Genomic DNA, 15,536 nt, shown 5'->3' on the forward strand with positions numbered 1-15,536 from the left:
CTTGGTAATCCCATCAGCTTCTTCCTCAGAAAGCTGATGTGCTGGTCAGGGCGCATTGGCTACCGAGCAGGGGATGGTGCCCACAGACTCACTGCTGGGACCCTCCTGGGAACAAGCTGTGATGCCAGCAGGTCATCCTGAGCTCCACAGGGGTCGATGCCAGTAGGACAGCTGCATCAAAGTGCTGGCCCCAGTGGTGTTTAGGAACACCTTGAAGCCCTCCCTGTCCCCAAAGAGTGGTCCCCCCTCCAACACTGCAGGGATCACTGGTAGAGCTGGAAGGCTGGCAGCCCCCAGCAGGGTATCTGTGCAGGATGAGGCCGCTGCACATGCAGGCTGAGAGAAACCAGCCAGGCAGGGATGAGACAACACAGCCTGCAGAATGGTGGTGCTGGACTAGAGCTGTGCCAGCACCAGAACATCAGCAACGGGGCAGAGCCCCCACATGACTCCTGCTCCCCACCCCCCCACCCCCCCGTGCCCAGAGAGGGGCTCTCTGCCAGGGACACTGAGAGCTGTGCCCCAGCTGGGTGCTTACCCCCCTGGGGAGAGCAGCCCAAGCCAAAGCCCAACCCTCCCGCCCCGAGGCCTGCCTAGAGCGCGGGCAGAGCAGGTGACAGCACCATAACCCCCTCTCCGTGTCTTGACCTAAACTGGGGTACCTTATAGCAGTGAAAAATTCTGGTTCTTATTGCAACAGCACCTCTGGGGAAAATCATCCCTCTTCTCAAACCTTCTCACTTTGGCTTTCTGTCGGTCAGTCTCCTCACGGCTCTTTGCTTTGGGTGAAGCCAGGGCCGGAGCTCCATGTGGGAGAGGGTTTGGCAGAGATTTCAGCCCTTTCTCATCCCAGACTCTCCTCTCCCGTGGCCTCATTCTTCAGTGAAAGCCTGGGATCTAGATCTTACATCAGGGCATGGTTGCACCACCACCGCTCTGCTTCCAAGATTACAGCTGGATGAACTCGTCTGGCTGGCCGCTGTTTCAGGGCACATCGCTGGTGGCAATGCTGACCGACGATATCCCCAACCCCTGGCAGCTCCTTCCCACTTCCATGCTGCATCACCGTGCCTCAGAAACAACAGCGTAACTGTGTGTGGGGCCACAACACGAGTCACAGCAAAGAACTGCAAAAAAACCCCAAACCAAAACACTCTTTTAAAAGACAGGATCCATTCCCTATCCCTGTTCACAACGTGTCCTGCAGAGCATGTCTGCATTAAACTCACGGCTCTCTCCGGGCTGGGAAGCCCAGCTGCTCTCAGCAGTCCATTGAAGGGCTGGTTGAACTCCTGCCTAAGAGGGGATTGTGGCAGCAGAACCAGGCACCAGGGAAGCCAGGCACAGAGGATGGGGACGAAGTGGTTTGAAGCTGGTGTGCCCCAGTTCTGGGTGCCCACCAGGCCCATGCCACCCAAGGGTGCTCCCTGCAGCGTCCTTCAGCGGAGGGGCACCCTGGGTCTGCAAAACTGCAGCGGGAAGCTGCTGCCACAGGGCCACCTCATTTGCTTTGTGCACCTCCAGAGCTGCACCGCTGGAGTGTCTGATCATAATTAGCCTTAATCAGTGAAGGTGAGCAGGCGTGTTCACCCCTGCACTGCCTTCACCTTTGGAGCACAGCGGAGGCGAGAGGGCAGAAGCCAAACACCAGCAGCTCACCTGCCCTGCTGCTCCATGGTGGCAGGCTGAGGCGTTTGTTGTGTTTTTCAAGGACTCATCTTCCACTTGCTGCCTGCAGCGTTGTGCAAGCCTCTGATTGTCAGTGCCCCACTTTCCTTTCGCTGCAATTTAAAACTACCTTCCCCACCCTGACCGAAAAGCCAGCGGTGCCTATCTGATAGGAACAATGGAAGAGAGGAAAAGGGTGACTAAGGATTGTAAAAACCACTGTAGCATAGAGAGACAGTCAAGTGTTGACACTCTTCCAGTACAAGTGTCAGGGCATCAAGCCAAACAAGAAGGAATGAAGTCCAGAGCAGAGGGAGGTTTTTTTTCTCCTGGCCAGGTCCCTCATAGCCCCAAGGTGCTGTAGATGTTGGGTGCTGAGTTCAAGAGAGGGCTGCACACTTCACGGAGCAGCAGGTCCCTAAACAAAAAGCTGTACTTGGCTCAGGAAGACCCTGACTGGAGACCAGGAGGGTATAGCAGAAGTTTTCAGACAAGCCTGCTCTTACCCTCCTCCCTGGGCATCCCCTCAAGGCTGCTGGGAGAGGAAGACCGTGCCAGGTGGATCTGATCTTATGTTGTAATGCCATTTTATCTGCATGGGCTCTGATACACCCTGGAGCAGCTACACGCCAGGCAGGCCTCACCAATGGGCAGGTTTCTGTGCATCACAAGCAGTGCTGCTCACCGCCGGCAGCCAGCTCTGGTCCGGGGCATCACAATGCCACCCAAACATCTGCAGGGAGAGGTCTGCTCCGTGCCCAGACACAGGATCTCCCAGGGAACCTGCTGAAGCCCTCGCTGGTTTTCTCTTCCATAGGATGAAGTTCTGTTGACTCCCTGGAGGGATTTTCCTGTTGAAGACACGGACCCATTTGCCCCCCAGGTAAGCTTTGCTCCCTCTGCACTCCAGGCAGTTCAGCACAGCTCAGAGAGGGAAGCAGGGCAGTGTCAAGGCAGCAGCTGCCTCAGTTTCCCCATTCCTATTCTCCTGCTTACTCCCAGTTCCCAGGGGCCCTCTACACAGTCACGATGAAAGTCCAAACCCCTGAGGCTGGAGCTGAGGAGAGCGCTCTGCTTGCCAGCCCCATTAGATCCCTGGTGTTTTCTGTGGGCAGGATGAAGAGAAGTGGGATTTCGTCCTGGTAAGCGACATCCACGAAGTGGGCAGTGAGAAGGAGATCAAAAGGAAGAAGTTCCTGGATGAGCTGAGCAAGAAGGGGTTTGCCATCAAGGTGAGGGGCTATAGGAGGACAAGGCAGCAGACACCTGGCTAACTTGTGGTACTCAGGATCCAAGCCTGGTTTGGGCTCCTGAATCCCAGGGGATGGGAGAGACCTGAACCATTGAGCTGATCAACATATCGGTGCTAGAAAATAAATCATTTGCTCAGTCAGAGGAGACCCCAGCCCCAGGGCTTCACAGACCCTGGCCCTTGCAGCTCTGCCCCTTTCCCTGCCCCTCTGGCTCTGCCAGCGCTGTTCTAACAGCCCTTCTCTTCCACCCACTAGAAAATTGAGGACAAGAAGCTATTCTACGGAGTCCGTGCCCCAAACCAGATCTTTCGGAAATACCAGTGGCTCCTGAGGAACTCTAACAGCAGGCCACAAAACCCCGATGTCCATCATGATGTACCAGCAACCACCAGGTGGGCGCTGAGCCGGGCTCCTGGCCCCAGCATCTTGCATGCCCCTCTCTCCACACCTGCATCTATTTTCCAGCTCAGCTCACAGACGGGCCAGGGGTTTTATTTTCCACAGGCCACCTCCACCTACCAAGCTGCCAGCTTCTGGCCACAGCCAGCTTCCCATTTCTTGCCCCCTTCCTTCCCTGGTTTTTGGTGCACACCTCCTCCCTTCCCTCCCCCGTTTTCCAGGGCCACACGACACAAGCCTGTATCCCCCGAGCAGCCTTTAACCACAGTTTCTTTTTGCTCAGGATACGGATTGTGAACTTCATCCTGCAGAACACAGTGACGCCCGACCTTGGTAAGAGAAGGGGGCCAGCGGGCAGTGCTCAGCCTGGGTCTGCAGCAGGCACGAGCATCCCCAGCTGCCTCGCCACCCCCGGGCAGGATGCAGGAGTGGGGAGAAAGCCAGGGTGCAGCTCAGACCAGTAAATTTGCTGCTGCATCGAGAGCGTGGGAGATTTGGACTGCAGAAACCAGCAATAGCCCCCTACCCACTCTCCCCAAACCCCTGACCGCAGCTGCCCATCAGTGCTCTCCTGTGCCTCCCGGAGAGCTCATCTGCCCCTGCCACCCTGGGATGAGCCGGGCAGCACAGGGCTCCGGCTTTCCAGCATCCTCCAGTGCTCGCCTGCCTGGCTGGCGCCCAGAGCCAGCGCCATGCAGCCTGCGGCAGCCCGGCAAAGCAGCGCAGCCACCAGGATTAGTGCTGATCCCCTTTGAATAGCTCAGCCTCTCCCAGGCATTTGTGGTTTGGTTGTGTTTTTGTTTTATTTTTTTGCCTCCCTCAAAGGCTCCAGAAAAGGTTTGGGGTGATTCTGCCTGGCAGGGATCACACAGAGTGAGAGCAACGCCTCACTAATTCTCTCTGTTCTGCTCTGCTACCAGAGAAGCTGCACAACCTGATGAAGAAGAAGGTCTTTGAGACAGCATTTCCCCTGCACGAGGTGAGGCCAAGCTCACGGGTGCTGGGAGGAAAAGCCAGGAGAAGCGGAGAAGCAGGACCAGGGGTGGGGGGGAGACCCTTGGGTGACTGGGGCTGCATCAAGACCCCTCCGGATGAGGGGCACACAAAGCTCCCAACAGCTGCCTGGGAGCTGGGCTGCGGGTTACGGTTGCCCTAATATTCCTGCATCCGACTTCTCTGCTCTGCAGAAAGAAGAGTTAACGGAATTCCTAAGGCACAAGTGGGCTCGCTGGAGAGGTATATGTCGCCGACAGCCAATTGAGAAGATCAGGTAACAGGCAGAAGAGGCACAGCGCAGCCTTCTAACCAAGAGGTCCCACCTGAAGCCTCGAGATTTAAGCCCTTTGCCAGGCTCCCATGGTTTTTTTTTTACATCATTAGTTTGAACCTGGCTCTTCTCACATGTATTTGGCTGCTTCTGAAGCCTGCAAAGTTCTTAGCCTAAGGGGGATCCCTGTGGCACAGAGCTCCATCTGCTAATTTTGCAGTATGAAACAACCCCCACATCTCCACGGTTTTTAATTAGCCCTTTCATTTTCAACCACACACTCCCACATTCAAAAGGCAGGTGAGGTGGTAACCCAGCATAGCATCGTGCAGCACATCTAGCCTGAGGCTAAACTGGGGGTATTAAAGGCACAAGGGGCTCCTATAACCGCATTCAAACTCAGGGAAGTCCACAGCTCTAATTTTAAAAGGGCAAGAAAACTAACTCTCCACTGTCAGGGGAAGGAGGGCAAAAGGAACATGCTACTTCATAAAGTTGTCAGTGGGCTCCCTTGGGGAGATGAAATGTTAAAATAGAGATATGCTCTCCTTCCTTAAATGTTTATTGCAGTTTACAACTCTGGCAGAGGCACTAGGGGCTCCTTGTGCCTCTGTGGTGCACAAGGTCAGACAACGCATCATTGCTAAGACCAGTATGCCATACCCTGCTGCTACCACGGAAGGCTTAAGGGGCCGAGTATGAAATTGGGGTGGGGGGAGGGGGATGAGAAGGAGCTTTGGGGTTTTTTGTTTGTTTTAAAGGCCAGCAAGCACATCACAACCTTTGACTGCTGGTAGACAGTTAATTCCTTTGGAATACAGGAGGGGAGGCAGGTCCATCAGTCAGTAGTTACCACCAATTTCTTACCCATGCCTCCAGACCTCTTCCCCACACCAGAAAGCCCAAAATACTGGCACCACGAGACACAAAAGCACTGCAGGGAGATAGCTGAGCCCAGAAGGGGAAATTGCTCTGGTCGGAAAAGCACTGTGCCCTGCAGCCCTCTCATCTTTTTAAGCTCGGCTTTTCTAACACTCTTCTGTAGGCACAGATTGCAACTTGGTCTGTCAGTCATTGCCACCCCTCTTCCGCATCTCACCTTTCCTTCTAGGTGCTATTTTGGTGAGAAGGTGGCCTTGTACTTTGCCTGGCTGGGCTGGTACACCTACCTGCTGGGAGTTGCCGCATTGGTGGGGCTGGTGGTCTTTGTGGCTGGGATTACTGTCTTCAGCTCCAGCCAGGTGAGGTAAGGCAGTTGGGAATGCCAAATGTGCATCCCGTCCACGAGCCTTTGCTACACATGTGGCTTCGAGCCAGTTATTCCCCTTTGCTTGCGTCCATGCCTTTCTCTCTAGCAAGGAGATCTGTGAAGCCAATGACACCATCATGTGCCCGCTCTGCGACCAGAAGTGCCCGTTCTGGCTCCTCTCCGACACCTGCACCTATGCCAAGGTAGGCAGCCCCTTCCCCAGACAGGCTCAAGGCCAAGGTGGGGATGCACGCCCAGCTTGTGCTGCTCCACCGCTAGAAAGGCCACCCCACCAAACCAGCTATTCCAAACCTCCACTAACCCCTGTGATAAGGAGGAGCTATAGCCAGGTCACAGTCTCCATCACCACCAAGGAAGATTTTATCACTAACAAGTCCCAGTGTCCATCTCCCTCCTGCAGCATCTTTACCTGTCCCAGGGTGGGGAGCGGGTGGCACGGGGGCTGCTCAGGGCAGAGCCCTCTCCATGGACCCCTGGGTGCCACAGCCCCCACACTGTGCTGCCCCCATCACGCTCTTCCTTCACCTTCTCCAGGTCACTCACATGATTGACAACGAGGGGACGGTTTTGTTTGCCATGTTCATGGCGATCTGGGGTAGGTGTTGATGTCCTGGTGCCAAGAAGAACAGCCCGCTGTAGCTTAGGGGAGAGCAGGTGGAGGACAATGGGACACTCCATGAAGTGGTCTTCACCATTCAGGGGCTCTGTAGTCCTTGTCTCCTCCACTTCCAGGGCCATCAGCTCTCCTTCCAGACACAGCAAGGGACAAAATCACCCCAGCTATTTCCTTCAGCTCTCCAAAGGCTCCCTACCTGCCCTGCCTGAAAGCTTTTGCTCTTTCCCCCATGGCAGCCTCACGAGACAGGCTTCCCTAGCAGCTGCCGGCGAGTGGTCACAGCTGCAGGAAGAGGGGACTGCCAGATCCCTCACCAACCTTCCCAGATGGCTGCACGATCTCTTACATGCTGTGGAATGAGCCCAGCAGAGCCCTGGGCTCTGAGATTATGTGACCCCATCACCCTATTAGCTACACATCTCATCTGGCTTTACTACAGCCCTTCCAGTTACAAACAGTACCACAAGCATGGGGTGGGCATTTCGCCTGCAAAGCCATGGACTGAGCAGGTCATGGACACGGTCTCGCCTGTCCCTGTGGACTGGTTTACACCAGGACAAGCCCAGGAAGGTCAGTCCAGTCCAGGTTAACAGAAAGAGCGGTTGTAAATGGATGTGCAGAGGTGCAGCTGTGCTGGGGTGCAGTGCGGGATACCTGTTCCTCTTGGAAGGTGTATTTTTCATTAATCCAGAATAACATGTCTGCCTGGCACAGCAGAACAGCCCTGGCGTTCACTCTGATTTACACCAGATCCCCTATGGACAGTAAAGCTGGCCTGACTCCTGGCAAACACTCACCCGCACACCCCCATCCCCATCCCCATGGCCATGGGGGGCCCAGCCCTGGCTGCTGTGCAAACAGGGCCCTTCCTGGACACTCGGATGCAGAGGTGGCCACCTGCCCTTCACAGGCCAAGGGCAGTCCAGGCTGATTTGCCATCAGGTTGGATGCTGTTGTGACTATCCATCCTGCTCGGTGGGATGGAGGTGTGACTTCTTCTCCAGAGCCATCCCCAAGTGCCACAGCGCTCTCTCCTCCCCCCCACAGCCACTGTGTTCCTGGAGCTGTGGAAGAGGCACAGAGCCACCGTGGTCACCGACTGGGACCTGTACAGGTGGGATGAGGACGAGGTGAGGATGTCATCTTTCCTGCTCAGGGCTTCCCCTTTCAAGGCAGGAGTCAGCTGGACCTACAGAAAAGACATGGCACAGGGACCCCCTTGCCCAGCCCGATTCTCTGTAGATGTAAACATCTAATGGAGACACTTAAACAGACAGTAAAGCCAACATCTGACAGTCCTGGGAGGGTCACAGGAGAGACAGAGGCCTCCAGAGAGTTGAGCAGATGCTAGCCACCTCTCTGCATTGCTAGCCACCTCCCCACCCGCACAGGGGCTTGGACTCAGAACTGGCCACACTGTTGTGTGTTGGGCTGGGTGCTCACCCCTGTCCTTCCCCGGTGCTGTTCATCCCCCTTAACTCAACAACCCCTGGACTTTCCGCTACCTGGACACAGCCCACCTGGATCCTTTCTTCCCCCTGCTTTTTTTTTAATTTATTTTTTTTTTTAAAGGAGGAGCTGGCCATGGAGCTGATTAATAATTTGCAGCACGAGCCCCGGCGGTACCAGCACTCCTACTTCCGCAGCACCATCATACTCCTCTTGGTTCTGGTAATGGTATGTGCCAGGGTGACCACAGGGAGATCTGGTTTAAGGGCACATGGGCTTTCCTCCTCCCCTCCCTACTCCGCTGCACAAATAGCACCTCAGCGTCCTATTGCTGGAGCAAAGATAGAAGCCAGGTTGTTAGGGCAGGTCCGTGCCCATCGGAAGGAACTGGGGCCTCCCTATGCTCACACCTTCCTGTCCTTTGGGGACCTGGGCTGAAGGCCCTGCTCTTGCAGCGGGAGGCAGTGAGGATCAAGGCAGTAACACAGAGGGCAGGGAGAGGCGAACCCTCGATGCCCTCATTTCTCCCCACGGGCCAATGGGGAGAGTCTAGACAAGTAGCTTAGACGGGAACACCCACCTCCAGAACCTCTCGTCCTTCACCGAAGAGCACTGGCTTGCACTTGAGGCCACATCCAGAGGAGCTCTGGTGAAGGGAGCCAGGCTCTGAAGGGCTGGTGGTCCTCAGGCGAGATAGAGCACGTGCCCCCCATGCACGGCTTCTCACCACCCCATCACCCTCCTCCACAGATCGCCGTGCTGATTGGCATCGCCCACGCACTTGTCATTTACCGGGTGATAGCGACGGCTTTCTTCAGCCAGAGCAACTCAGAGTTCCTCCGCGAGCAGGCCAACACGATGGCAGTGATGACAGGGGCCGTGCTGCACTACATCACCATTGTCATCATGAACAAGGTGCAGTGAGACACGGGGTGGGCAGCAGGTCTCTCTGCTTTTCCACCATTGACCCTCCCCTCTCATTTTGCATCTCTCCTGCAGGTCAACCGGCGAGTGGCCCTCTACCTCTGTGACCTGGGTAAGGGACACTGGGGGCTGTCCCCCCCTGCACCCACACCCTGCAGCACCCAGTGACTGCAGCACGACACCCCTTGGTCCCTTCCCTTCCCCCACCACCTCGAAGCATCTGCCAGGCAGCTCTGGCCACGCAGGTCCCCATGGGAGGCCAGCAGCCCTCCAGCACACCAGCTCCCCACATGGCTGTCCCACAGCCACACCATGCTTTGGAGGGGCTGTCACCCTACAGAGCAGAGACCCAGCATGAGCAGGAAGCCTCCACGGCTGCAGGAGAGCTCTCAGCACAGTTTTCCTCTCAGCTGAAGGGCCCCCTCTCACGGCTCTGAGCGACCTCCCTGCTTAGCTGGGCTCAGCTCCATCACAGGGCTCAGGCAGAGGGCAGAGAAGGCTCCACAAGAGGCAGAGACACCCTTCCGACCTTCAAAGAGCTGCTGTGGCACCCGAGAGGGAGCAGGGCAGGGTCCCTCCACTCTATGACCAAGCCCCTGGGCCTTGCTCCCTTCCCCAGAAAAACCACGGACCTTCTCCCAGCGTGAAAACAACTTCACCGTGAAGATCTTCACCTTCCAGTTCTTCACAAACTTCTCTTCGCTCATCTACATTGCCTTTTTCCTGGGACGGTGAGTGGTGGCTGGGGACCTGGGGGAAGCAGAGGGGAGCCTGGGTTTGGGGCATGCACCCCCAACTTTCCCAGGGACAGCCCAGTCCCCCTGCCCTCCCTGCAAGGCACAGGGACCCCATCGGGGACCTCAGGAGGGCCATGACTTTGCCCCATGGGCACAGTGGGTGGGGGAAGCCCCTTGCCCTCTGTGCTGTGCCTGGATGTCCATCCAACGGGGGTCAGCAGTGGGGCTCAACAGGTATCGCCGTTGTTGCTTCCTCGCTCAGGATCAACGGCCACCCAGGGAACTACATGCGCGTTGCTGGCAGGTGGAGGCTGGAGGAGGTGAGGGACCTGCCATGAAGCTCTGACCCACATCACAACTCCTGTTCTTCCTTTCCCTCCTGCCCCGCGAGGCTCTGGGAATCTCAGCTTCCTCCTGTGGTACCCGCCTTGGCCAGACAGCCCCTCAGGCCAGGTCACCCTGCGGGCAGGGCAAAAGTCCTCTCCTCTCACCCCTTCACAGTGCCACCCCAGCGGCTGCATCACCGACCTCTTCATCCAGATGGCCATCATTATGCTGCTCAAACAGACCATCAGCAACGTGATGGAATATCTCGTCCCGTAAGCTTTTCTCCAGCCCAGAGTGTTGCTGGTACTCCTGCACATTCAGGACAGCCTCCCAGCTCCTACAGAGAGTAACCCTGGTCTTTGGGCCAAGATTTCATCCTCTTCCTTCCTCAGGTCGCCAGGGCTGTCACTGGCAGCAGTTCAGCCCTGCTAGCCCCTGCAGGCAGCCGTACAAATTGCTCCCTCCTCTTGCAGCTGGATAGAACACAAGCTATGCAAGAAGCAGCGGCGCCCCAAGAAGAGAAGCATGGTGTTAGGAGAGGAGGAGGCAGCTGAGGACCCCTGCAAAAGCCACTGGCTGAGCAACTATGAACTCAAAGAGGTCAACATCTTCAGCTTGTTTGACGAGTTCTTGGAGATGGGTATGTAGGGCAGGGGGTCGAGTGAGGAGGGGTGCTGGGTACAGTGCCATATGCCCTCGTTGGCTGGAGAGAGCCTGATGCTGGGGAGCCCATAGGTAGGCAAGGGAGAGCTCTGAGACCCAGCTCCAAGAGCTCTGGCACACCAAGGAGATCATTCCCAAAAGAAGAGAGCAGGCAACTGTGCTGCCCTTGAGCCCCTGCCTAGGACCCTCCTCTCCTCCCAGGAGTGTCAAGGTGACGGTTGTAACCCCCAGGGCCTCGATGACTCCACTAGTGCCCTGTGGAGCTCCCCCCCCGGCCCCGACCTCCCTCTCTGGCAGTCCAGTGAGAGGCGGTTGCCCCCTGTGGGGATGCAGGGTCCCCAGACAGGTCTGTCTCCCTCTCTCACCTCTGCAAAGCCGCTCTGGCACAAGCCGCTCTGACAAAGCAGGACAAACCCAGGCAGTGGGCAGGACCCTGTGCGATGTCCTCTCCACGGTGGCTTCACACCAGCACCTGGCATCTTCCCCCTCCACAGTGATCCAGTACAGCTTCACCACCATTTTCGTCGCTGCCTTTCCCCTTGCCCCGCTGCTGGCGTTCTGCAACAACATCTTTGAGATCCACCTGGATGCCATCAAGATGATGCGGCTGTACCGGCGCATGGTGCCCAGGAAGGCCAATGACATCGGTGAGATGGAGCCCCAGGAGCACAGTCCTTCCAGTGCTGCTGCTTGGGCGAGTGGTGCTGGCGCTAAGTCCTTTCCCTATGAAGCCCTTGAGCATCCCTTTGCCAGGGGCTGGCATCACTTCGCCGCCGAGGCAGAGGAGCACAGGGAGAGCTGTGGGCTGGGGATGAGGAAGCAATTTCAGAGGCTAAGAAGCAGCTTGGAGTCCTCCTTCCTCAACCTCTTCTGGATGTGCCAAACACGTCCCCAAGCTGGGGCTTGGTCTGCAACCCTTGGGCAGCGGCAGCGAGCCTCACTGACTGCTCCTCTCCCGCAGGAATCTGGCTGCAGGTCCTGGAGGCCGTCGGCATCCTGGCTGTCATTGGGAACGGACTGGTGATTGCTATCACATCCGACTTCATTCCCATGCAGGTCTACAAGTACACGTACAGCCCCTGCATGATGGAAAACAGCACTGGCATGGAGTGAGTGCTGCCAGTCGGCTGCTCACAGCCCTGCCTGTGGTGTCCCTGCCCCAGTGCCACTGGTGCAGAAGCAGGAGGCAGCTGAGCTGTTCCCCCATGGGGTGGGGAGGTGGAAGGGGGAAGGGGAGCAGGGGAGGGTTTTCCAGATGGCACCATCTTCAGCATCCTTGCCAGCCTCCCACTCGCATCATCCCTGTGGTGGGTAAACTGGTAGCACTGAATGGAAAGAGCACCATGCGATGCTGGGGAGCTGCAGGACTGCCTGGGCACCTGCGCATGCTCCCTCCTGCCCTCCCCCTTTTCCTCCAAGCCTTGGCTCACCAGCCAAGTTCAGTCAAGCTGGACAGAAGTCTCGGAGACATTCATTTCCCCCGGGCTTTGTGGAAATGGGTAGCTAGGGAGGGGAGAGAAAGCCCCAGATGGGTGCTGGCTTCCCCAAAATGGGAGCCTACAATCTGTGCTAAGCCATACCACTAGTCACCCGAGAATCCACATACCAGGGAAACCATAGAAATGGAAGTTGCAGACAGGCTTTGGAGCAATCAGAGGCCTTCGAGTCCCCTAGAAGACACAAGAGCTGCAGCTTTCAGTTGGGGCATGCCACAACCCCCCAGCGTGGCCATGACACGGCAGCACCCCTTCAATGCCGGGCCAAAGTGCGCAGATGTGATCTTTCCCCCCCCCTCCCCCGCAGCTGCTCCACCGGCTACATCAACCACAGCCTCTCCGTCTTCCGCATTCAGGACTTCGAGCCCTACACAAAGGTGCCAGAAATGCTGCCGGACTTTGTCAGGGATGAGATCAAGGAATGCAGGTAACAGCAGCCCATGGCCCTCACACAGCAGCATTCCCCCCTCCCTGTCCCCGAGCCCCTCACCGTGACATCCAGCCTGCAGCCAGGGAACGGGCGGGTTGTGGAGCAGGGCTCCGAGGCAGCCATACGGAGGAAACTGCCAGGGCTCCTCCTGGACCCCCACGGAGGGAGCTGAGGCAGGGCACGGCGCCTGGCACGGGGGAAACCTGGGCTGGCACCGACGGGGCTGTGCTGCAGGTACCGGGATTACAGGAACACCGATGACTACAGCTACACGGTCCAGTTCTGGCACATCTTCGCGGCCCGCCTTGCCTTCCTCATCCTCTTCGAGGTGAGGGCCCGGGGCGGTGGGAGATGGCTTGGGCAACCAGGGGGACAGCGGCAGGGAGAAACGGGCTGGGTCCGTGCCACTCGTAGGGGCCACGTTAGCCCACCCGGGCAGCTCCCCACCACCCGCCGCCATGGCTCCCTTTGCTTTCTGCAGCACGTGGCTCTGTGCGTCAAAGTGATCGCAGCCTGGTACATCCCCGATGTCCCCCAGTCGGTTAAGAATAAATTTCTGGACAGAAAACACAGCAACCTTCGTAAACAACTGAGGTGGGTCATGCCCTGGAAGGTGCCAGGGGCTGCTACGTGCAGACGGCACAGCCTCCCACAGGAGACATGCCGGGTTGCAGGGTCCACCCGCCCCAGAGCCCCCCCCAGCTAACAGCAGAGGCAGGGAGAAGCTGGGGCTGTGAGCTCCTGCCCTCAGGCCAGCTCCTCCATCACCCTTTCCAGGGCAGCTTCTCCCCCAGCCTTCAGCCCAGCCTCTCCTGCAACCTATAGCAGCAAACGTTCTTTTTAAGATGAGCTGCTTTACCTATAAATGAGGACTTGCCTCCCTCCGTGCCTGTGGCCTCACTCACTAGCCTAGTAGCTGGCTTTCAGGCACTTGAGGTCAGTGAAATGAGTCCCACCTGAGGCAATTCAGTAACAGTGCTCACCAGAGGAAGGGTTTGCTCAGCTTTGGCTTTTCCTTCAGAAAAAGAAAAGCTCCAAGTTAAAGCAAGGAGCAATCTTGCCCAAATTTTCCATTTAAACTTTGTTTAAAAAAAGTATGAAGTATTTCAGCTAGAAACAGAATGAGTATAGCTGAGAGCCATGGGCTGGGCCACCCTGCTGCTGCTGTCCTTCACGGACTGAGCCCCGCTCTGCAGGAGGGCTCAGCCTGCCCCTCTTCACGGTCACCTTGTCCCAGCTGCCACCCAAAATCCAGTTGAGAGCAGAGGTGAGCAGAGCTCAGGAAGCACCATGCTGCCACAGTTCAGCTTTCAAAATCTGGCTTCCTGTTGGCAGAGGGATTTCCCACAGACAGGGATTTTCCACAGAGTGTGTCATTTTTTCTCCACTTATTTTCAGCAAAATGTTCCCACCCTGAATATTTTTCCACACAATCCCATTGCTTCCTGATTTGGACAGTTCCCTTCCACAACGCCCCTCTCCTTTCTCCCCCAGCATGATGGAGTACTCCACTGAGGTATAGCCACCAGCCACCAAGGAGAACGAGACACATGGACTTGAGCCCCCCTCCCCAGCCTGGCAGTGCCATGGGTGCAGGACAAACCACCGCAGGACCACTTGAGGAGACGGGCCATGCGTCCCGGCCATGACCGAGCCTGGACTTGAGCTGGGAAGCAACTACAGAATGGTGGCTTTGCAGGAGCAGGATGCTTTCCGACCAGGGATGGTGCCTTCCCAGCGTGCTGAGTAGCCAGGGAAGAGCTTTGACACAAGGGACAAACCACAGCAGAGCAGCCAGCTGCTGTCGGGCGAGTGCGATGCTGGTCTGCAGGTGACCTGGCTTCATCAGTCACCACATTTAACGTGCAACTCACCATCCCAGGAAGAGCCAGATACCTTGCTCCAGGTTCCCCCTCCAGATTTTTTTTTACGTTTTGGCCCCTTTTCCCTCTGCCTTCAATGACCTCCCTGCTCTTGCACCTCCAAGAAACTGGAGTCCTTCTTTCACCAGAGCCAGCACAATCCTCCTCTTAGCACAACTATCATGTGCCTGCTGCTTCAACACACAGTTTTCACGGACATTAGAAAAATCCAGTTGTTAGCCTGACTGTGTTTTGCTCCGGGCTCAGCCGAGGCTCTGCATCTGCCCTAAGCACACCGACAGCTGTGCCTGGCTCAACTACCATGAGCAAAATTGTAAATAAACGTAACACCTGTGCAGACTCAAGCAGCCAGATCTTCAGCTGCCATGGAGTCACTGTATTCATGCTGGTATCATTCCTGCCTCCTGCCTTTGACATCCACAAAACCTGAAGAAATTGTGTCCCGAACCCTTTTTTGTCAAAACATGGATAATAAAAAAAGGCAGGAGCTGAAGCGCCTGTGCATAGCTAGTAGCTGGGGATGAGTGTGGGCACTAGCTGGTGAGACAGTTAAAAGAAGTTGGCACTTTTTCCCCACTGTGTGGGGTCAAGCACCTCTTAAATGTGCTGTGGTACAGAAATGTTGAGCTACACAGAAAACCCAGAGTGATAGGGCTAGCAAGAGTTATCTCTTGCTCCAAAATATGACCTACTAGCCTAAACCCAAGACCCACCAGCCTGATATTTCTCTACCTCTTCCCTTACAGCCCCCCAGTGCTGGCTAGGACCACCTCCCTCTCCCCACAACTGCAGACAGAAGGGGGTTTTGTCTGCAGCAGGGGATCCATCCCACAGCTGGACTGGTGTCACAGCCAACACTGTGACTTTTCTAATCTACACGCATTCATGGCCTCTTAGCTTTGCTCTCTCCTGGGTCTACCTTTAGCGATTTGACTCCAGACGGAGTTATTTGTGCTTAAGGAGCAAAGTCTTTGTTCATTGCTGCCCAGGAATGATAACGTGCCCTCAAACACGACTTCACTCAGTGCTGAGTGCAGAAACAGCCCTTTGATGCCCCATGAAATCACCCACACGCATTACATCAGGCCCACAGCCTCACTGAGCTGCATTTGCAAATGTACAGGGAAAAAGCCTTTCTCTTCATTTTTCCTAAT

General features: G+C 56.4%; 1 protein-coding gene across 1 annotated transcript; it reads left to right on the plus strand.

The window, feature by feature from the left end:
• Nucleotides 1-916: 916 nt before the first annotated feature.
• Nucleotides 917-14,644, plus strand: ANO9 (anoctamin 9). The gene is given in 24 exon segments (XM_037402639.1): nt 917-1,086; nt 2,461-2,551; nt 2,784-2,900; nt 3,177-3,313; nt 3,604-3,653; nt 4,241-4,299; nt 4,508-4,590; nt 5,699-5,833; nt 5,943-6,039; nt 6,392-6,452; nt 7,521-7,603; nt 8,046-8,150; nt 8,673-8,837; nt 8,922-8,958; nt 9,466-9,577; nt 9,846-9,903; nt 10,085-10,182; nt 10,384-10,550; nt 11,068-11,220; nt 11,535-11,682; nt 12,377-12,496; nt 12,734-12,827; nt 12,981-13,093; nt 13,994-14,644. Coding segments are annotated over 24 exon segments (2,481 nt in total). The 3' UTR covers nt 14,022-14,644.
• Nucleotides 14,645-15,536: the final 892 nt, after the last annotated feature.

This window comes from Falco rusticolus, chromosome 10, assembly GCF_015220075.1.
Source record: "Falco rusticolus isolate bFalRus1 chromosome 10, bFalRus1.pri, whole genome shotgun sequence".
NCBI lineage: Eukaryota > Metazoa > Chordata > Aves > Falconiformes > Falconidae > Falco > Falco rusticolus.